Source organism: Rattus norvegicus, chromosome 16 (genome assembly GCF_021556685.1).
Source record: "Rattus norvegicus strain SHRSP/BbbUtx chromosome 16, alternate assembly SHRSP_T2T, whole genome shotgun sequence".
Classification (NCBI taxonomy): Eukaryota; Metazoa; Chordata; class Mammalia; order Rodentia; family Muridae; genus Rattus; species Rattus norvegicus.
Window position 1 is genome coordinate 55371418 of NC_141549.1, and position 22172 is coordinate 55393589.

Sequence of the window (22172 nt, forward strand, 5' to 3'; positions counted from 1 at the left end):
GATAATCGTTTTGATGTCAAATTTTTACACATTCGAGGAGGGCTTGATGCATGCTCTTGGGCCAGGCAGAGCATGAGACACGGAGCAGCCTCTGCCTTCACAGACCCTGTCTTCTAGGAGGAGGACAAGGCAGATTTTAAAAATGCATTCACATAATTATTAACATGCACCACATGTAGAACAGATTTTAAAAACCTTTGGGCTGGAGGAGGAGAAAATGGGCTAGGCCAAAGATATGTGAACATCTCTTACCCACTACTTTATAACCTAACGGTAAAAAGGTAATTTGAACAGAGGCACTCTGCATGGATTGACCTGGGTTATTAAATGAAACTCTCAGGCTGGGTGTGGGATACCTTCCCACAAGGTATTGCTTGGAGAGGACACAGAGGTCTCTAAAACAGCACAAGCTATTGGTCTTGGTTATTCCACCAGAACTAAATGGTAAGACCCTATTGCTAAAAACAAAACACACTCTGAATACAGGACATATAAAAAAAATCAGGTTGCAACTGACCTGGAAATCCCCTCCCTGCTGGCTCATTTTATAGTGCTGGAAGAAGATACGCAGGGAGAAGATATACCCAGAGAGAAGACATCAATGGTCTTAACCAGTGCTGGCCCTGATGGCTACGAAACTGACCCGCCAGGCAAGACACGCCTACTAAGGGCAATAGTGGCCTGAAGGTTATGGGGGTGATTGATCGCTTTCTGATTAGATCTGAGGCCCACTCTGCAGGACGGCATTCATGGCTGGTGCTGGAAACCTGGTCAAAAGTCAGAGACTTGGGAGACTGTAGGATCCCAGGCCGTCTACTGCTGCTGCTGCTTTATCAAAACCTCCTTCTCTGTATTTATACTCGTGCCCGTAGTCCATGCTACTACTGGACTGGATCAACTCCCTCAGCCAAGGTTCGGGAACATTTTGGAAGAGAGAGGCAGAGAGAGCATATGGAAGGGGCGCTGAGAAATTATGTCCTCTGCTTACGACAGGGCCACCGTACTCAAACTCACTACAGCTTAGGATCAGTACAAGGGAAAATGAGGAGCCAACATCCTAGCAGGGAGCAATGGTTGGCCTCAGGGGAGGGAGGGAGGGAGGGAGGGAGGGAGGGAGGGAGGGAGGGAGGGAGGGAGGAAGGGAGGGAGGGAGGGAGGGAGGGAGGGAGGGAGGCCTTGAAGGAAGAGGTTAGATAAGGTAAAACTGGGGTTAGATAGGATAAAAAAAATTCAGTGGCCTAAAATCACCATGTTACACTCTATGCTGTGATGCTTATTAATCAGCTCTTTCTGGTACCAATAACACAGAGGATCCAACACAAATGATCTGTGTTCACGCCTCTCTAGCCAGCATCCATCAGCAGCACAATGCTATCCCAGTATTATTAAAGAAACACTTTTTCTGGACATGTGCATTCTTTCTGCCTTGTCCCCTCAAGCCTGGGCAGACAATACCACACTTTTAAAGATCCTTCCCAGACATGTCCACCTGAAACAATGGCTTCCCATTCTGTTGCTTCAACCAACCAAGTGACCTTGGCATTGACTCTGCCAGCTCAGCCTCCTTTAAACAGGTTACCTGTCTTCAACTGAGCAACAAATCCCAAGAAAAAAACACCAAGCAACCCGGGTTTGGTTTATCTAAAGATGGCCGTCAAGAAAATTGACGTACCTCAGGTACTAGGATAGCAGAAATACAGGTGCCGGAGGTGTCCTATTGAGTCCTAAGAGGAGTCCAGACTCAAGTATGTGTATCACAGTCTCTAAGCCACAGATCAGATGGCTGCCACAGGTATCTTGACTTCATCTTTCCCCAAACAATAACCTCTCAAAAGAATCACATTCATGGGTTTTTTTGTTTTGTTTTGTTTTGTCTTAAAAAAGAGGCCTGCTCATAAATCTAACATAGCTTATTAAATCCTACATACCTTGATTTATAAGTACATGGACAGGACATCTGAGTCTTTGAGAAATCTGACTTTGCTACTGAAGTGTGAGTTTTCTGACAGCTTACCCAAATGAAGAAAGAAATACCAGTAGTGGAGCAAGAGTGGTAAACTGGCATAACTAAGGACTCAACCAGAGCCCAGAGAGCTGCTTACCTTAAATAAAAAATAGCCTGTAATGTTTACTTTTGTAGGTGTGTACCTAGACTACCTCAATGGGGAGGCAGCATGGTCTTACAAAAGAAAAAAAAGGTTATTTTACTTGACATAATGTAAAATGACTTCCTATTGAGTAACTGTAAACACAAGGACATAGTTTTCCAGAGATCTTCCTCTAGTTCATTTATGGAAGAGAAATAAGAAAACCATTGGATTAAGAGCGTAACTACCTTGGATCAAGTGCCGTGTAACGTAAGTAAAATGACACATCAGTCAAGTGAGCATCATTACCACAGAGTACCCTTCCTCTCTTGGTCCCTCTCCACGGCAGCTGGTGAGAACTGGCAACTCTGGGACATCTGAACAGAGGGATTTAGAGCTGGGGGCTGTAAGGACAGAAAGTCCATGAATAGAGCTTCAGCCCAGGGTGACCACATGCTGCTCTGGTCAACCTGCTCAGCCTCTGAAGGAAGATCAAACATCTTTTAACAGAGCTGCAAAGTTTCTGTGGCAACCGAACACGCAGCACACTGCTGTCTCCCGAGGTTTAGATCTAGGTATCTGGGATGAAGGAATTTGGCGCAATCTTCATAACTATGATGATTATGTCAGTCGGCTGCTCGTTGACCCAGTAACTGTGTGCTACAGTGTTGGCCAACGTGCTTAGCAGAGAGGAGAGAGATGGTCAAGGCTGGACTCGTCCGTCCTTGAGTCCAAGGAGACAGAAATGGAAGGGACAGACACCAGTCCGATGAGTACGCCATCCCCTTGAACAGAGAAGCAGCATGACTTACTGCTGAGGAAAAACTGCTCCCAGGAAGGAAGCAAGCATCAACTACTTATCAGACCAACCTAACAGATTACCTATGGACTGTCAATTCCAAGAATCCAAGGGGAAAGGATTTAGAATTTCCCACAATGAGCAATCTACAAGACAAGAACAGCTTTTTACGTGCATAAAAAGAACAGTCAGTTCCATATGAAGAGGCTCGTGAAGAAAGTGTCTGTAAGCAGAATTATGTGGGCCGGGAGAGAGCTGATCAAGTGGTAGAAATACACCCAGACACAGGGGGATGGGGATGGGAAGCCAGGGAAGCCGGGAAGCCTCGGCCTGGGGAAGGGGGACCGGAATAGGGGGCAGGGTGGGGGGAGGGGTCTGGAGGCGGCAGGGCTGGCTCCACAGATCAAGGTAAGGGGAAGCATGGAACCAGTGAGGAGTACACACAGAACCTATTGGGGAGGCTTTACATGCTGACCACAGAGCTGGGACTCAGTAATACAACTGTATTACTCTTGAAATCATATTGGCTTCTGGCACACGACTATTTTATCAAGAAGGAATATTTCCAGATGCAACGGCAGAAATCAATGTGCTTAATCTCGGTTCCGGGTCATGCTTGTATCCTTTAGTAAAAAAAAAAAAAGGATACAGTAACAGAAGGAGCAGCATCTAAATGTACTCAGGGGATCACCATGAAACAACTAAGGCCACACAGCCTATGTAAAGGCTCTTTGTAACACGTGTGTCACACCGCAAGCACTCGGCAAACATCCAGTCATTATCTAGATGGGGAGGACAAAGGGGGTGGAGTGGGAGAAGCTAGTCAGTGGCAAGGCTATGAGGTAAATTATCACCAACTAAAAGGGTATTAAGAAATTATTAAAATAAAAAATAGCCAGGTAACCTATACATACACACACATAAATACAAATATATATTTATATATACATACATATATTTTACACAGAATTCCATTCAATAAGTTAGTGCATCAGCCATAACAGTTTTGTGTGTGTGTGTGTGTGTGTGTGTGTGTGTATTTGTGTGTGTGTTAATTACACAGAATTCCATTCCATAGGTTAGCATCAGCCATAAACAGGTTCAATGCAGATAAGGAACAGCTTAACCGGCAAGGCAGGCTAAATTGAATGGCCCCCGACGCTCATACACGTTTCCTGCTTCGAGTCACTGCTGCTCGGCTGGAGAGCTTCCACCTCAGCAAGCAGAGGCATGTGTCCTTGAATGGCAATCTCTGGAGTCCATTTACTCCTGGTACCGAAATCATGAAGACTCTCGGCACTAGGTCTTACACAGTGAACATGCGATATTTATATTCATAACCGGCAGTGTGTCAGGAATAAATCGATAGGTGCTGCACAGTAACCACAAAGAAACATAATAAACAAAACATCAGCTGAAATAATAAAGACCCGGCCAATCCAGCACACCAGACTAAAACATCCGTGATCCAAACAAAAGCAACGTTAATGGTTGCGGGGGAGAAAATTCAACATGGACGGATACCTAAGGTGTAAAAAACTCTGGTTTCATAATCGCAGAAGGGGGTTATATGAGAAAAGACCAAATATTCACTCAACATTACATCTTTATACGCACAGGCTACTCATCAGATTATAAACCTCCAAACCCTCCACCCTCTTAGAACATAAAAACAGTTCCTTGACAGGACGGTGCATGACTGGCTTTCTTACCAAGCACCAGATGGCTGGTGGGGACAGCTGCAGAAGCCAGGGCATCGGTGAGAACAATGTCAGACAGAGCACCATGACCACAAGGAACTCGGTGCACAGGGCAAGCACATACTAGATTAGTTTCAGCTACCCTGAGGGAACCTAGTAATTCATGGTCCTCAACCCTCCTAATGCTATGGCCCTTTAATTCAGTTCCTCATGTTGTGGGGACCCCCTCCAACCATAAAATTATTATCATTGCTAATTCATAACTAAGTTTGCTACCCTTACAGATCATAATATAAATAGCTGTGTTTTCCAATAGTCTTAGGTGACCCCTGTGAAAGGGTCGATTGACCCCCAAGTGGGTCATGACCCACAGGCTGAGAAGTGCTGGTCGTTTCCTCTAGGCTGGGACTTGCACGCTCAACATTCCAGAAGGCAGGCTTTTCACTGAAGCTGCTGCATGTGCTTTTAATTGCTAACGTGGGCGAGGCACATGCCAGTCTGGGTGCTGAAATACAGTATGTGGCTCTGAGGAAACCGGGCCCCTAGACTCAAGGCCTAAAAAGGAGGGTCCAAGCTTCCCAGGCAGCCGGAAGCTGGGCAAGTGATTTGAAGTGGGCTTCCCCTGAGCACCCCTCTGGGTACCACAAATAGCAAGTGAGAAGCAATCCAAAGTTCTCCTGCTGACTACCCAAGTGGCCTTGGGCAAGTTCCCTACCCTCCTTCCCCATAAACGTTAGCTTACCTGAACCACAGAAAAGTGTCTGGTAGTTGTAAAAATTAATAAATGAATTCACATAAAATGCTTCTAATAGTTCCTGTTGGTAGGATTCAGAAAGTGACTGTTGCTTACTTTTCTGTGGTGGTGTTTTTTTTTTTTGTTGTTGTTGTTGTTTTGTTTTGTTTTTTCTATTCTGTTTTGGGGACAGGGTCTTACTACATATATGGCCCAGTCTGATTTCAAGCTTGTAACTGACTGTGTTTTACTATGCTGATGTTCACTGTGTTCTCCCTACCATAGAAATAAGGGCTACAAACACTGTTTTAGGGTCACTTCCACCCTATATCCTCCAGCTCCCATGCCCCACACTTAAGGAGGGTAATAGAGAGGGTAGCAGAATTCTGCTTCAGGATACAAACCCCTGAATGTCAGTACTCCCCTCCTTAAAGCATCAACTTGATAAGTAACACTCAAATAAGCAAAGAAAAGCCTCTACTGTTTCCTTTCAAAACACAAGGGAGTTTCCAGGGTTGCTAATTAGATTTCACTTACACCTTAAAAAAAAAAAAACCCTCCTGCCTCAGGAGCCTTTCCATCAGGAGAAGAGGCTGCCCAGCCTGCCTCAACCAAACACAGCAGCCGCATACCATCAAAGATGATTCCTGCCACAGTCTGACTTTCTGTCTTACTGGGGCTGGGAAGTAAATTTCTTTCTCTTCAACTTTGCTAGAAGAACAAAAGGGGGGTGGCGGGGAGACAGCAGCTGCTGCCACTTAAGGGAGGAGACAGCAACACAAAAGGCCTTTCACCAGCACATTTCTTACCTCCCTAACAGGCCTCCCACCCGTGTCTCTTTTAAGTGTCTTGAGATGTTTTAGACCCAGTTCCGTGAGGGAAACTGTTCCCACCACAGCAGTCACCGCCCCTCTGAGGGCTGCTTGGCTCTTTCCACTCTGCAGCCTGCTGTTACCACAGCACCACCAAGAACCACCCAGCTCCCTGTAGTCAAGGCCCAGAGGGGATCGTCCATACTGTTGCCTGTCAGGAACAGGACACAATGACCACAAGCCTAGGATGTACACGCAATATCCTGTGTAAAGTTAGGAAACAACATTCTTCAGACTGGGACCAGTAACTACATAATATTAACGTATTCAGACTTCCAGAACATTCTCCCTCCCAATGAGGTCAGCAGTCAGGTTGGCTTGAACTAGAATTCTTTCTGCTTCCACCACAGAAACAGAATCCCCCTCACAGCAAAAGGCCAGGGGCCAACCCCCAGAGGAACAATACCCAAATCAGTGACTAAGATGTTCCCATAATGAGAACACCGTGACATTTAACATCTACCCTTAAGAGAAAGGCAGTCTGTCCTCAGCCAGGCCTAGTGGTAGAAGCCTGTTGTCATCCCAGCTATTCCAGAAACTGGGGCAGGAGTGACCACAGATCACAAATTCAAGGCCAACCTGGGTCACTTTGCAAGACCCTATACCAAGACTTGAAATAAAAAGTCTGAGAATACAGCCCATGGCTGAGTGTTTGCCAAGCATAGGCTGGCTGGCTGGCTGGCTGGCTGGCTGGCTGGCTGGCTGGCTGGGTGGATGGGTGGATGGATGGACAGACAGACAGATGGATGGATGGACAGATGAAAGTAGGCAGGTGCATACAGCCTTCACTTTCCCTTCAACATCTCAAATAAAGTGATTTCTCTTGTCACAACAGCTAGATTTCCATATTAACTCATCCCAACTTTCCCACAGAAACATACATTTCAATTCTGCAAACAAGATGACAGCCTACAGTAACACGACACTAACTTAGCTTACAATTCGCTCTCATCTTAATGAAAAACACGGACTCCCCACAAGAGCAGTTAGAACCAGGAACTCTGAGATGCGTTCCAGTAACAACCCTGCGCTGAACCGCACCCCTCCAGAATGAAGAGACATTGCGGCCCCGGCATCAGATTACCCAACCCACCGTGGGGAGAGACTCAACCAGCGTGTCCATTAACGATTAAGAGTAGCCCTCAAGCACTGATAGACATGGGGGACGAGGGCGCTAAGCCATTTGTTCAGCAACGCAGATACAGAAGGGAAGCTCTTTTTCTTTTCTGTTTCAAGTCGAGGCTCACAACGAAGCAACCAAGAGTCACAGCAAAAATGGGGTCAAACCTAAACGCAAGCCCAGACCTGCATCAAAGACCCTCAGGAAGCATTTATATGAAGTCCTCTAAAATCCCCAGCAAGGATGATTTTAATTGGTGTGCGTGTGTGTGTGTGTGTGTGTGTGTGTGTGTGAGATACACTTGGGAGCTACAATCAAGTTCTTCCTAGATCTCTTCATCTTGATTTCTTGATTTCTTGCAATGGCCTCTCAAGGAACTTGGTTCATTGATTTGGCCACACTGTCTGGTCAGCCAATGAGCTTCAAGGGTCTGTCCACCTCTACCCAATGCTTGCACTAACTAGCCTAGGGGCAGCACCGCTCTGACTGGATTCACTTGCATGAGTACTGGGGATACAAACTCAACCCTACTTGGCACACGCTCTCCCTCCCGAGCCACTTGCCCAATCCTTTCAGTGATGTCTAGAACCGTAATTAGAGCTCCAGAAACCGGAGCTTGGAGAAGACAAGCTTTTCAAGTATTCCCACACAACCAATGCCCTACCCTTGCAAACCCTCAAGTGGCAGGGTGATCACGAAGGTCGGGATCTGGGAGAGTAGCTGGGGACCCAGAGGCTGCTCAGAAAAACACTCGGAGAGGTATCAGATGGGCAGATGACTCTCACTCCCACCACGCAACCACACATTACCACCCTGCAAAGCAGTTACAAAACAGAAACGAAACTCAAAACTGGAAAGGCTGTGTGTTTTAATCACATGCTTTAGGGAGTCAATAGATTACTAATTACTAATTTTTGTGGGTATTTGAAATTAACATAGATAAAGAGGAGGAGAATCCTGAAGAGAGCAAGAATTAGATTTACGTTGTTGAACTGTTCTCCGGCCTATAAAAAGTGTGTAAGAAGAGATGCATATCTGATGGTATTCAAACAGTTAAAGCCACCACAAAAACCTGCTCAGATTACTCAATCTTCATGAGCAGCTGAAAGCCGAAGGCAGGAGGCAAACTGGTAAGGACATGGGTCCAGCTCCAGAGCCAAAACAGTTGTCCTAGTTTGCTTTTCTGCTGCTCTGACTTTTTTTTTTCTTTAAAGCAACTCAGGAGAAAAGAGTTTGTTGCACCGTACACTTCCAGGTCACCCTTGATCACCGCGGGAAGTCAGGACACTGAAGCAGAGACCACAGGAGAAATGCTGCTCCTCTGGCTTATCTCCCGTGGCTTGCTCTGCTTGCTCGCTTTCGAAACCGCAACCCAAGACCATCTGCCCAGGGGTGGCAACACCCAGAGTGGGCGGGGCTCTCCCACATCGATCCACATTCAAGAAAAAGTCTCCACAGGCCAATCAGGTGGAAGCATTTATCACTGAGGGTCCCTCTTCTCAGGTGACTCCAGTTTGTGTCAAATTGGCAACACCAACTGGCACTGCAGCTCTGCACAGGCCCTGATCACTTGGCGAGGAACCAAACACAGTCATGGCACAGGAAGTAAGCGGAGTGGCAATGGGCAAGGAGCAAAGTGCTAACCGGGACGTCAGACAGCCCACCTCCAGCTTCCTTGCATTTAGGGCTGGCTGTCTTCAGTGAGGTCCCCACTCATCCCAAACTGTCCCTACTTTTCCTCATGGGGCAGGTGTCTTTCTATACTGCTGGACTGGTCAAGTCAAATTAAATAATTAGCTTGCTAACTTTAGCTGTGTGTATTTATGTTAATTTCCATGTATTTACATATGAATCAGATGGGTAAGGGGATGTGTGGAGGCCACCGGGTGTGTTCCTCAATCTCTCCAGCTCTACCTCGTTTTTCTTGTTGTTTAAATGTGTATCTATTTGGTGAGGAGAAGAAGAACCATGAGTTCCAGGGATTGAACTCTGGTTGCCAGGCCTTGTGCAGAGAGCCCTTCCTTACTTATGAGCCATCTAGCAGGCCGTTCATCTTATATTCTAACAGGGTCTCTTACCGAACCCATCTTGGCTAGGCTCCCAGAGACAGAGCTCCAGCCGTGTCTGTCTCCCGGGGATGGGATTCAATGCCTCGTGCTTGCCTAGCTCAACTTACCAACCAATCCCTCTCCCCAGTCTTAATGGCAGCGTGTCTACTCCACTAAACATTTCTTCCTGAAGAAATCTAACACTTAATGCCAAATTTCCTGGCTAGAAATCTACAAAATAACTAGGTCAGATAAATTGACCTCCCAACTTCCGTGTTTTAATACAATAGTCCAAAGTCTAACGAGTACATCACTTACGTGATTTCAGAAATCATGTACACATATCACCACCTAGGGAAGAGTATTCCTCTGTAAAACAAGAACCACAGGGTAACAACTAGCTTCGCTCTCACCTTTAAGTGTAATTATAGACGTGTGTAACAGTCTCTAGCATGGTAACCGATCTCACCTCCCAGTATCCCGGGTGCCTCCCCCACCTCACCTCCCACTAGATTACCACTGGAAAAAGTCAGTCCCCGCCTGGCCACTGCGCACTGCTCTGGGTCTATTTCAGGATGCCATCTATCCTGTCTGTTTAGCTGTCTCCTCCTTCTCCCCATTTGGCAGCAGGAACAACCCCATCCCTTAAATTTATAGGTGAAAAATACTGGTTTCTAAGTGATCCTTTTTAAAAAAAAAAAAAGCAATAAAACTATTTTCACTTAAAAAAAAAAAAGACAGAGCCAAAAGGCAGTGCTCATAATTTAAGTCACGAAGAGAATGCAAATTAAGGCTCAAATTATATTTTCTGACTCAACTTTAACTTCTAACAGCTCCTTACAGGCTTTGAAATTTATGTTGCGAGGGGGGAAAAAGGTTAAGAATAACTTCCCAGAAAATCTACAGGAAAAGTATCAAGTTCAACCTTAACTCCTAAATATTTTTCTATATTGTTACTGGACTGCAATTTATATCAGACAGAAGTACACCGCCCCCAAAAGAGTCTACTCCAGAAGACTGATTACCAAACACTATTGATTATGCCATTTTCCTCTGTCTTAAACTAATTCTGAGAAGCCCACATGAGTGACGCTAGTGAAATATAATCAATTAGGGGAAGCCCCTTGAGTTAACAGAAAGCATGATTTTAGAGAGTCTGCAGCCTTCAAAATATGTTCTCCAACAAAGGTTCTATTTTCCAGATGCTGTGCACCCTACTAAGATAGGGTGAATTATGGCTAAAACACTGTGGGCTTTTGTTGTTGTTGTCTTATGTGTGGGGTGTTACCAAACCTATCAAGTTTTACATAATAAAAAAGTCTTCTTAGAACACAGAGATCTGTGGAAGGGCATTCAGGAAACCTGTAAACTGAGGCCCACCCAGACCTTACACGTGCCGGAAAGCCATGTTCCTCTGTTTACCACACTCAGAGGGCAGGGCAGTCAAAGCCTTTATCAATTCACCTATTAGGTTATAGTTTGTTGAGCAGTTTCTGTGCACTGGGCACTTTAAAGGAGCTAGATGTCGGAGGTAAAAAAAATGGCTGCCCGCCATTGGAACACTGACTTGTAAGTACAGAATCTGTGTAGTCAAAGGAAAACAGTACACACTGGAGACTGGAGTGGGGCGGAGGTTGGGGGAGTAGAGGACTCTCAAGGAGGTGGTAAGCCTTCAGTCCCAGAACTGGGGGGGGGGGGGGGGGTATACGTCTGAGTTTGAGGCCAGTCTGGTCTATACAGCGGATTCTAGGACTGGCAGGGCTACACCCAGACACAACCTGTCTAAAAAAAACAACAACACAAAAAATAAGAAACCTGTCTACCTCAGAGATTCAATGAACTGTATTCTGGGGAGAAAAGTATATTACAGAAAAACACCACCTCCATTTCCAAAAACTATTAATAAATCTAACACATTACTTAATGACTTCCTCACATGAACCTTGATGTAACCAATCCTTGTATAGAGTGCTTGCCTAGCATGCAGAAGGTTCTGGTTCACTCCCCTATATCACAAAGCATAACAAAATAAACTAAAAACCTAATGTCTCCATCTTATAAATAAAACAGTTCATTTTAAGAAGATCATGACTGAAAGAGGCAGCCTGTGATGGTTTGCCTATGTTGGGCCCAGAGAATGGCACTATTAGAAGGTGTGGCCCTGTTGGTATAGGTGCAGCCTTGATGGAGTGGGTGTGTCACTGTGGGTGTGGGCTTTAAGGCCCTCATCCTAGCTGCCTGGAAGCCAGTCTTCCACTAGCAGCTTCAGATGAAGATGTAGACCTCTCATCTCCTCCTGCACCATGCCCTGCCTAGATGCTGCCATGTTCCCACCTTGATGATAACGGACTGAACTTCTGAACCTGTAAGCCAACCCCAATTAAATGTTGTCCTTATAAGAGTTGCCTTGGTCATGGTGTCTGTTCACAGCAGTACAACCTTACCTAAGACACCAAGCCAGGTCTTTTCATTCAATAATTCCACTATCCAACAATAGCCTGGAGAGGAGGTAAAGCAAACGATAGTTTTAGCTCATCAACGACTCGGTGTAGGTTGCATAACTTTGCAGGCATGCACTACCCTCTGCATGGCACGCCAACTGGTGTTGCTGTTACTGTAGTAACATGGAAACATCACACCACAAAACACCCTACCCAGAATGCTTTTCAAGGTTACTACAAAACCGCAGTGACGATCTTGATAACCAGGTACAAACTTCAGAGGTCAGTATCTGTGGCAACCATTTCAATTTTCTTTTACTCATCTTACGTACACTTAATCTTTCAGTTCCTTTGGGTCCAGCCTCAGGGGTCACTGCGTACAGCTTCACAGAGCAAAAGGACAAGAACGTGTGTACGTACGCACTTCAATGCTGAGCCCTAGCAGAAACCGACTGGGAATTCTGATGCAAAGACAAGGAGAAAGAGGAGGAAGGACAGCCAGCGGAAGGGAAAACGCTACTTGCCTGTTTCTTCATCTATCCTGAAAACACCAACACCAGAGCCATCTCTGATGGAATACCGGATCTCTCCATCTCTCCCGGTGTCCTCATCGTGAGCTGACACGGTCATTACTGATGAGCCCATAGGGACGTCTTCTTTCACTGTGCCCTTCTCCACGAAGCTGGAGAACACTGGCGCGTGTAAGTTCTCATTCACGTCCACGACCTCCACTTCCACGTAGCCAGTGGAAGACAGAGACGCCGGCTTCCCTTTGTCTTTGGCCCTCACGGTGAGATTATACAGTTGCTTCTTCTCAAAGTCCAGCTGCTGGACAATTCTCACTGCCCCGCTGAGTTTATCCACATCGAAGTGGCCTTCTCCGTGGTCCAGGAGGCTGTATCTCACCTGACTGGACTGACCTACATCAGGGTCATGGGCTTCTAACCACATGATGATGGTTCCTTCCGGTAGGTCTTCTCGAACCTTCACGGAGTAACTGGGTGGAATGAACCTAGGTGGGTTGTCATTAACATCATCGAGTGACACTTTCAGAAGCACAGTGGAGGACAGCCAGGGTTCCTCTGTGGCTTGGTCCCTGGCCTCGATCTTCAGGTAATGTACACGCTGCACTTCACGATCCAAAGGCTGGATAATTTTCACCACACCGGTCACCCTGTCGATCGCAAACTTCTCTGTGTCCGTGAGGATGGCGTATGTCACGTGTCCGCTGGGGCCCAGGTCTTTATCGGTGGCCTCTACCTGGATGATTTCACTGTTTATCTCCTTGTCTTCGCTCACTTCGACAAAATAGCTCTCCTGTAAAAACTCGGGCGCGTTGTCATTGGCATCCAGAACGGTGACATCCAGAAGGCGCCAGGCAGCCCTCTGGGGTATACCAAGGTCATACACGGTAATGTTCAGTGTGTATTTGTCCGTTACTTCTCGGTCAAGTGGAGAGAGGACTTTCAGCATTCCTGTTTCCATGTCAACAGTAAAGCAACTGTCATCATTCCCTCCAGAGATAGCATAGACCAGTTTCCCATTGAAGCCAGAGTCAAGGTCAGTAGCATTCATGAATAGTATACTGGCGCCCACTGGGAGGTCCTCCTTTACCTCAATTCCTGTTGGAAGAGAACCCCTAAACTGTGGGGCATGGGCGTTGACGGAGTGAGAATCAAAGAAAATATCCTCCGCGTCCCCCTGATGGTGTAATTTATTCGCCTGCAGGAGTTTCTCTGCCAGCATTTTGGCAACACCGGTCTCCTCACACCGCAAGTTTACTGGCTTGCGACTGGCAGCCACCGTTAGGTTGATATATAATGGTGTGGCAAAATTTTCTCCGTCTGTAGCTGTGATTCTCAAGCTGTGAAAGGAAACCTTTGCACCCAAGCCGTCCATGAGCGAGTGCTTCAATGACAGCACACCAGAGCTGGGGTTTAAGCCAAACAAATCCAACTCATTTCCAGCTTCAATCTGGTACCGGACCAACTGCAGCTCATCAGCGTCAATGGCAGAAACCGTGGTTATCTGCTCCCCTACACCCAGGTCTCGGGGAATTGTCCCTTCACAGTTTGTCTTCTCAAACAGGGGGGTGTTGTCATTCAGGTTATTCAGAGTAATTGTGGCAAGGACTTCAACTTCCCGGCGGTACGGTAAGCCCCAGTCGGAAGCACGAATCCTCAGCATGTAGACGCGAGGCATCAGTTCATAGTCCAGATTCTCAGAGGTACTCACAGCACCCGTAAAGTGGTCGATGACAAATGGCACGTGATTTAAGTTTGCAATACTGTAAGTCACGTAGCCATTCTCCCCCTCGTCAGGGTCAACCGCGCTCACCCTCATGACCGGGGTACCGACGGGTGCATTCTCATCAAAGGATGCTTTGTACGAGGTCTGTGTAAACTCCGGGGGGTTGCTGTTTGTACCTACAACTTTGACCACGACTTTGGTGGAGGCTCGTCTGTCACTTGTTGTCACCTCAAGCTCAAAATGGGTTGTGTGCTGCCTTTTAATTGGTTCTAAAATGGAAATGAGACCCGTGTTGTGATTTAAACCGAATTTGGGTTTTCCAGGAGTGCTTTTAAAAACGTACCTCAAATGGGAATAACTAGGAATAGCCTTGACCAGGACCACGGGTGTATGTGGAGGGGCAAACTCACTGATCTCAGCTCTGTAAACATCCATTTCAAACTTGACCGGGCCAGCTCTGAACTGAGGAGAAATGACGTGAATGACTTTCACAGGGGAAAACTGCGGAGGAGTTCCTTTGTCTTTAGCCTGCACTGTCAGGTTGTAGCCATAAGGATGGCTGTCCCAGTCGACGCCCCCGACGGCTTTCACTTTGAATGCTTTACTCCCTGGGAAAGACCTCACCGTTTTAAACTGCTGAAGGAGGTCGCCAGCCACAATGCTCAAAGATGCTATCTCCCCGTTGGCACCCTGATCGCAGTCCTCCACAGTGATAATGGCGTACGTTGGGTCCTTGTCCAGCTCAGATGGTGATAACGTCACGGCGGTTATCTCGGGTGCGCACTCATTAGCCTGCTCCACGTGAACCGTCAGCTTGGCCAGACTGCTGACCCCACTGCTACCGTACAGCTTCATTCCCCGGTCCACAGCCAAGATCTCCAGCTCATAGCGCTGGGTCTCCAGGACATCAAGCCTGCCAGTCAAAACAACCACACCACTGGTTGGGTGGATGGCAAACATGTCCGTTCTGTCTTTAAAGCTGTAGTAAAATTCGCCGTTGGTTCCAATGTCCGCATCCGTGGCACTGACTCTTGCGATACTGGTCCTTATGGCTGTGTTTTCCGGCAGAGAAACGCTGTAGGACGTGGGTGAGAACAACGGCCGTAAGTCGTTTGTATCCAGCACTTGCACCCTGACCTTGGCTCGGGCCTCGGCATCTGTGACTTTTTCAACTGCTTTGATTACCAGTGTGTAATGGTCTCTCACTTCTCGGTTCAGGATGGCAGTATTCCCTCCCTTGGTTCTTATCCTTAGAAAGCAAAAGTCTCCGAGAACATACTCTTCCGCTTTGAACAGGTTTTCGTTGTCTCCTGAGATGATTTTGTACCTTATTTCCCACGAGGGGTCTAAGATGTAGATGCCCATTTTTCTAGGGTGGCCGACATAGGTCTTTGCGGCCGAGTTTTCGTGCACAGTGACATTGTACTGGACGTGTGTAAACTGGAGGGAAGGGGTCGGTTCAAGTCTTTGGCTTCCATCACCATCTCCAAAATGCTGGAGGAAGAGGAGCAGAAGCAGAAGCAAGGCCAAGTGTCTCCCCATTGTTCAACTCTTGGCCACCTGGAACAGAAGAAGAAAAGAGTGTCACTTGTTGGGGGAAAGAATAGATTGTAAACTTAAGCCTTACGCAGTAAGCATTTCCCCACACAGTGAGTGCACGCTTTCAGACGTAAACATCAGCACGCTAGCAACTCCAGAACTCTGTCTCACAGCCATCTTTTCCTTATTGTTGCTTTCATGTGCACAGGTGCATGCTGGGAACAGGTCCTCTGCAGAGCAATTCTCTTCTTAAACCACTGCCATCTCTCCAACCCTGAATTTTATTGTTAAACTTAAGTCTTCCGGCCAAACACAGACATCAGTTTTTGAAAAAGCATGCCATGAATCGTGCGTGCCTCCTCTTACACTCGAGGAACTACATCCTCAAAAATCATATAAGCTTAATTTTATGGGAGGAAGAATTAATTTCACCTAACCCAGGCTGGCCTCAAACTCATTACGTAGTCAAGGATGGACTTGAACCCCTAGTCCTCTTGCTTCGATCTCCCACTGCTATCATGACAGGCGTGTCCCTGCCAAGCCTGGGAGGCTTATAAACTTGTGCTAGCACGGGAGTTTAAACATGCAAAGTCGCTAAGGAAAAGTCCTAAACGGTGCTTTCACGGGACTGTCTATAATGGCAGCTTGTAATCTGAGGTCAAAGTTTATCCTGAAATGATTTCTTCATAAAAATAATTAAGTTCCTTCTCTACAGCACTTCTTTACCGTGTCATTTAGTACTGCAAAGCTACTTAAGAGAAACTACAGTAATCATCTCCATCAAATCTGTACTGAAGTAATGTCTAAACACCAACCTGGGCATACGGTCAAAGGTCATTTTATAATATGAAAACCTGAACGCAGGAGCCTCATAGGCAACAGCTCTTTCTAAGGCAGAGGAGCGAATCTCATCCTAAACATTGACATTTTATCGTCACTGCTGTCAACAACCCCTTGTCCAGGGGTCTGGTATCTTCAGAACTCCTAACAACCCGTCACCCAGGCGTCTGTCCCCAGTGAAAGGAGATCTACAGACACAAAAGATGAGCCATCAGAGCATCAAAGCGAGGTAGGAGGAAGGCAGAGCTTCGAGAAGGGCAGAGAGTAGCCGAGGAGGAAAAGAGGGATCCTGAACAAAGGGTGGCCTTTAACAAGTGGGAAGGCAGGTCAAGCCCACGGGGCTGAGAGCTGGCCAGAGAACAGGGCTTTTTCCAACCAGCTGTTCTTTATCATGCCAGGAAACTCATCCTGAAAGGGGGGAAGAAAAAAATCAGTGCGCCTTCACAGCCCCCAGTGCTGACAGCACAGTACAGAAGTGCGCCCTTTGCAAAGTAACTCTCTGATTAATATGCGCAAATTGTAAAGTACTAGCAAAGGTGAAAGAAACAGCAGACTGGAGGGCTGGCTTGACAGCCCAGCAAAATTAGGATGGCAACATTAATTTACAGTATCTTAACTCAGCCACTGCCAACTTGCCCCATTAGTCATTTTATTGGGGGGGGGGAAGAAAACTGATATGCCTAGAGCAATAAGGAGCTTAATCAATACTGAATCAAGTTCAAGTTGGGCATCCTAACTTGTTCTGCAGCTTTCAAGCCTTCTCCTCAACAGACAAGTCAGGACACCACAGAGTCCTCTGACCTCTAAAGGGACAAGGATGATTTAATAGAAGAGCATCTCCCAAAAACTACCCTCCAAAAATCTCTGTTTGCCCACTAGTTCTAATAGTTAAGGGAACTTGAGTCTGGTAAAAGAACAATCCTGAAAGTTTAACAAAGAAAGAGAAAGAGGAGAGAGGGAGGGAGAGAGCAGGAGAGAGAGATCCCATTCGGTTCATCTACAGGCTGTAAAGCAAGACTAAGGAATATCACTGTTTTCAGTCTATAAAGATTAAGGACAGCAAAGATCCTAATCCAAATGCATCTGAAGTAGCAATGTAGAAGTACACATAAGGAAAATGATTGACAGGCCATCTACAAAACAGAGCCTGAGCACACACCGTCCTAAACAGCGGGTTATCTTAAGAGACAGTGTCGCTATGATCCACTACATAATGAACAGTTACAGCAAGGTAATGCTGCAAGCCTTCAAGGCTTAGTTCTGCATCTGAGATATTACACAGTCATCAAAAAGAAGACAGCATCCAACATATTGATGTGTAAGGATAACCTAGAGGAATGGACTAGCCAAACTAAGCCAATCCCATTTCTGTTTGCCAAAGGAGGGAAGAAAATCTCTGTGTGTGTGTATCCAGGATATGCTCAAAATGAAGAAAAATTCCCAACATAACAATTGATACTATTTGGAGGGAGAAGGAACAGGCAGAAAAGGAGACATATTCATTTGTCCTACACTGTATGAATTTTTAGCCTAATTTTGTGTGTGTGTGTGTGTGTGTGTGTGTGTGTGTGTGTGTGTGTGTGTGTGAGAGAGAGAGATATACCTTTTAAATATTTAAATCCTTCAACAAATGTTTAATGCTCACCTACTGTGAGGCAGGTCTATCCCTAGATGCTGTGGAATTAAAAGTGAACCAAACTTTCCACACCATAAGAATGGACAGACGGATAGATGGAAGGACGGATGGATGATGCACTTCCTGGTAAAGCAAGCAAGCTATCAAGAGAAAAGAGCCCACTGGATCATGGGTAAGGGCTTCAGGGAAAAACCTCAAGCTTAGCACAAGTGACATTTCTGGAAAGTAATGCCTGGGTTCTCTAGGACACAGTGGGATGGGAAAAGCAACTAAGAGTGGCCTGGGGCTGGAGCACCGTGGGGCTGGAGCACAGTGGGGCTGGAAAAGAAGCCAGGGACAAGGGCCCGGGAGAAAGATCATGGAGATTTTACCACGAAATCGTCTCACATTAAGAGAGTACTTGAAGCGTATCTGCATCAGCATCTCACATGAGCACGTTACTAAGGAGCTAGCACGGTCACACACTGGGATTTGATGTTTTATGATTAGACTGGGACTGTGTCTTGTAAAGGACCAGTGTCATCTTCCACACATCATACAAGTGACATATGTGACTTCCCAGTGCTGACACTGACCTCATCCCAAACTGTCCTGTCAGTTTTCTCCACAGCCAGATCAATCCCTTCCCTGCTTTTTCATCCAGTGCTCTGTGGAAGGAGGCCAATAGGTAGCCAATGCTTCTCAGCCGCAGAGAAAATAACACTCCACCCCTGGCTTAGAATTCTGAGGTTAACGTGTCCATTCTTACCATTTATGTATTTACTCAACCACATTTTATGACCCTGTATTTTATTCCCAATAAAATAAGAAACTACAGGAGGATTTGGAGCAGGCACATAGGGTCTGACCGAGAAGGGGTCCCTCTGGAATCTGTGTGGGGAAATGCAGGCAGAATAGATCAAGGACAGTATGGGAGACATCCCCAATCAGAAGCCAGGATACAGTAAGACAGGTAAGTCAGGGAGCTTATGATTATTACTGAAGGCGGGAGAAGTGGCCAAACTCTGGGCCTCTCGGAAGATTCACTGATGAATCGAAGGAAAGAGACAGAAAGGAACATAAAAATACCAAAGATGTCAAGAACTCTGTTGAGCAAGGAAGATGGCATATAAAGCAGAAGGGTGGGAAACTGAGAGACGGAGATGGGTCCCGGGCCTGGAAATGGGATCAGCAGGTCAGGCTACCACAGGATGTTCCGACTGTGGCTGTTTAGAAGAGTCCCTCCAGAGTGCCCCCCACTCGCCCAAGGCTTGGTAGCTAGTGTTTGGTGACGCCCTCTCCTCCACTGAAGACGGAATCATTAAGAGATGGGTGAGGTCTAAAGGAAGGGAGCTCCATGGAAGCATGCACGACCCTGAAGGGGCTATTGGGACCCCATTCCTTTCCTGGCTGCCCTCCCCGACCCTATTCTCCTCCCCTTACTCCCACTTCTCTGCTTCTTAGTCACCATAAGGTAAAGAAAAATCTTCTCCACAAGTTCCCACCTTGATGTCTATGCCAAGACAGGACCAAAGAACTGGGTCAATTGGTCCTGGATGGAAACTAAGAACCAAATGAAACCATTCCTCCACACAAGCTGATCACCTCTGCCACAGACAGGTGACTGACACTCAGAGGTTATAGCTATGCAAATAAAACCTTCAAGTGGGCAGGTGAGGTAAGTAGGAGGGATGCAGCCTGGAGGCACTGAGCTGAGGAATCACCCAAACAAGGAAGACAGCTTTTAAAGCTGGAAAGGAAAGGAAAGCCAGTCAAGGACGGAGCCTTAATCAAGGCTGAGGCATTAGCAGAAGAAACAGGCTAAGAGGTCAAAGTAGCAGCTAAGGCAGGTGAGGAAACCAAGAATTGGGAGCAGGTGTCATGGAACTCCAGAGGCCAGTATCGTTGAGTACGTGAAGCCCAACATCAAGACTTGGGTGTGTTCTGTGTATGCCAGCTATGATCCCCCACCCAGCACGGGAGAGGGAAGAGAAATCCCAACTGATAAACTGTACATGTGTTCCCTCCCCATGGAGAGAGCCAACCACATCTCAGGATTCCCAAACAACATCCCCCACAAACACACACACACACACACACACACACACACACACACACACACACACACTTACACTTCACCCTCCATAACTAACCCATAGGCTGCTACGAAGGACGTATCACAAACGGGAGAACTTTCTGGATCAAACTGACAAAATAGTTACAATCTCAATATCTCTCCCCCTCTCCCCCTGCCCCCCTCCCCCCCTCTCCCTCCCCCTCTCTCATGGGTGTTTTGCCTGCATTGATGTCTGTAAAGCATGTGCGTGCAATGCAGTGCCTGCAGAATCAAGAAGAAGGCATCAGATCCCCCGGAAACTGAAGTTACGGACAGTTGTGAGCTGCCACGTGGGTGCTGGGAATCAAACCAGGGTCTTATGGAAGAGCAACCCTGTGCCATCTCTCCAGCCCATTTGTTTCTTCTTTAAACTCTTGAGTCTACTGGCAGTACACCACTGAAATTAGGTTAAATTACTAAACACGATCATACGATTTTTTTAATAATCCACTTTTAGGGGATATTATTGACCCAACAGAAGTATTAAAGAACTGCGGATTCAGGTTTCATTATAAAATGTCACAATCGAACTGCAGCTGCCACTCTACCCAAGACAAACAGTACAACTATGGGAGAGGGTGGGGTGGGGGCAGGGTCCACCATTTTGACTACAAAGTACGTTATAACCTAAGTTTCATACTTACAAAAATTAGAGTCCAAAACCTCATGTCAGCCCACAGTTACCCTTTGATATTTAGAAGGCAGTCATGGGGCTTGAACTCATGATTGAGTTGGGACTTCTAATTTATTATCTTCCGAAGTGAAAAGAGAATGTGTCCTTAGCTCAGTCGTGGAGCCTGGGACTCCCTTAAACATCGTTAGTATAGATTCCTAAAATCCATACCTACACAAGATAACGTTTCTGGTAAAAATAAGATATTAATTCCGTCATATTTCTTCACTTGAAGATCTCATGTCAAATGGTCCAATTACTGAGAAGGCACAGTTTTCATGAACAGCATACAGCATCTGTGCTCAGAACATGACTACTAAATGCTATAAGGTTAATAACAGCTCCTGAAATGTATTCTTTTTTTCTGATTCATCTATTTTCACCTAAAATTATAAGATTTAGGAGCGGTTCCCATGCTGCAGAGCTAGAAAATCTTAAACTCATGAATTCTGTTTAACGCCCAGACACCTGAGAGGCAGCCGTCCTCAAACACAAGAATGGTCATTTTTATCCTCGACATAACTTCTCCGTAATTGAACTCCTCACTCTGGGAGAGGTTAAAAAAACCAAAATTACAATTGAAATTCAAATTAAAAATGAAGAATGGTGCACTGGTGCCTATGCTCTCAGAGTCAGCAAGTGTCACCATGCTTGAATTTGCTACTGAAGGTTACAGTTTAACATTCTTTTTACTGTCATTTTTTGTTTTTGTGGCTGGAGACCGGACCCAATGTTTCTTACCTACTGTAACACACATGTGCGCTGAGTGCATGTGGCGTGATATCCGTGGAAGTCAGAGGGTAACTGCAGCATTGAATTCTCTCCTTCCCCATGTGTGAACCCCAGGAATCAAGCTCAAGATATATCAGGTGTTTTTACCCACTAAGCCAATTTCACTGGCCCCCAAGTAAAACTTAAATGCATTCTCATTCTAAGAAAGGTAAACATATTTTTGATGATCTTTCTATAATATATAATTCACTGTGTGCATGAGTCTGTAGGAACATGGCTATTAGAATTATGAAGGTGACTTGGCAGGGGTGCCAAGGCTGACAAGGCACCCTTGGACTCACCTCTTCGTTTTTACCGCTCTCTCCTTGACTGGGGGGCCATCAGTTTAGGCTGCTCGCTCTCTATTTGTCACACCCAGGTTCCAGGACAAACTCTGCCCACAGAGACAGGCTGTCTGCCTCTCGTGTTTTAAGTCACTATAGCCTAATGTGCTTTTCCTCCGCAGACAGAAATAACTTACACGATGCTTTGGAAGAGTAAGCAGCAATTACCATGGCTACATCTTCCACTCCCAAATTATCCTGGCTTCAGTAAGAGCCAAATTATG

The 22172-nt window shown here is 46.2% G+C and overlaps 2 protein-coding genes across 16 annotated transcripts in view; one reads left to right on the plus strand and one right to left on the minus strand.

Moving 5' to 3' along the window:
• The window catches only part of Erich1 (glutamate-rich 1), a gene marked incomplete at its 5' end in the record, with an annotated part of 52793804 nt that overhangs the window by 24500858 nt on the left and 28270774 nt on the right, over positions 1-22172 (plus strand).
• The window catches only part of Fat1 (FAT atypical cadherin 1), a 119035-nt gene that overhangs the window by 88587 nt on the left and 8276 nt on the right, over positions 1-22172 (minus strand). For all 16 annotated transcript variants that reach the window (XM_087589252.1, XM_087589248.1, XM_087589243.1 and 13 more), the window contains 1 exon segment: positions 12325-15610. In XM_087589252.1, the coding sequence (XP_087445378.1) occupies positions 12325-15592 (3268 nt within the window). In that variant the 5' untranslated portion in view covers positions 15593-15610.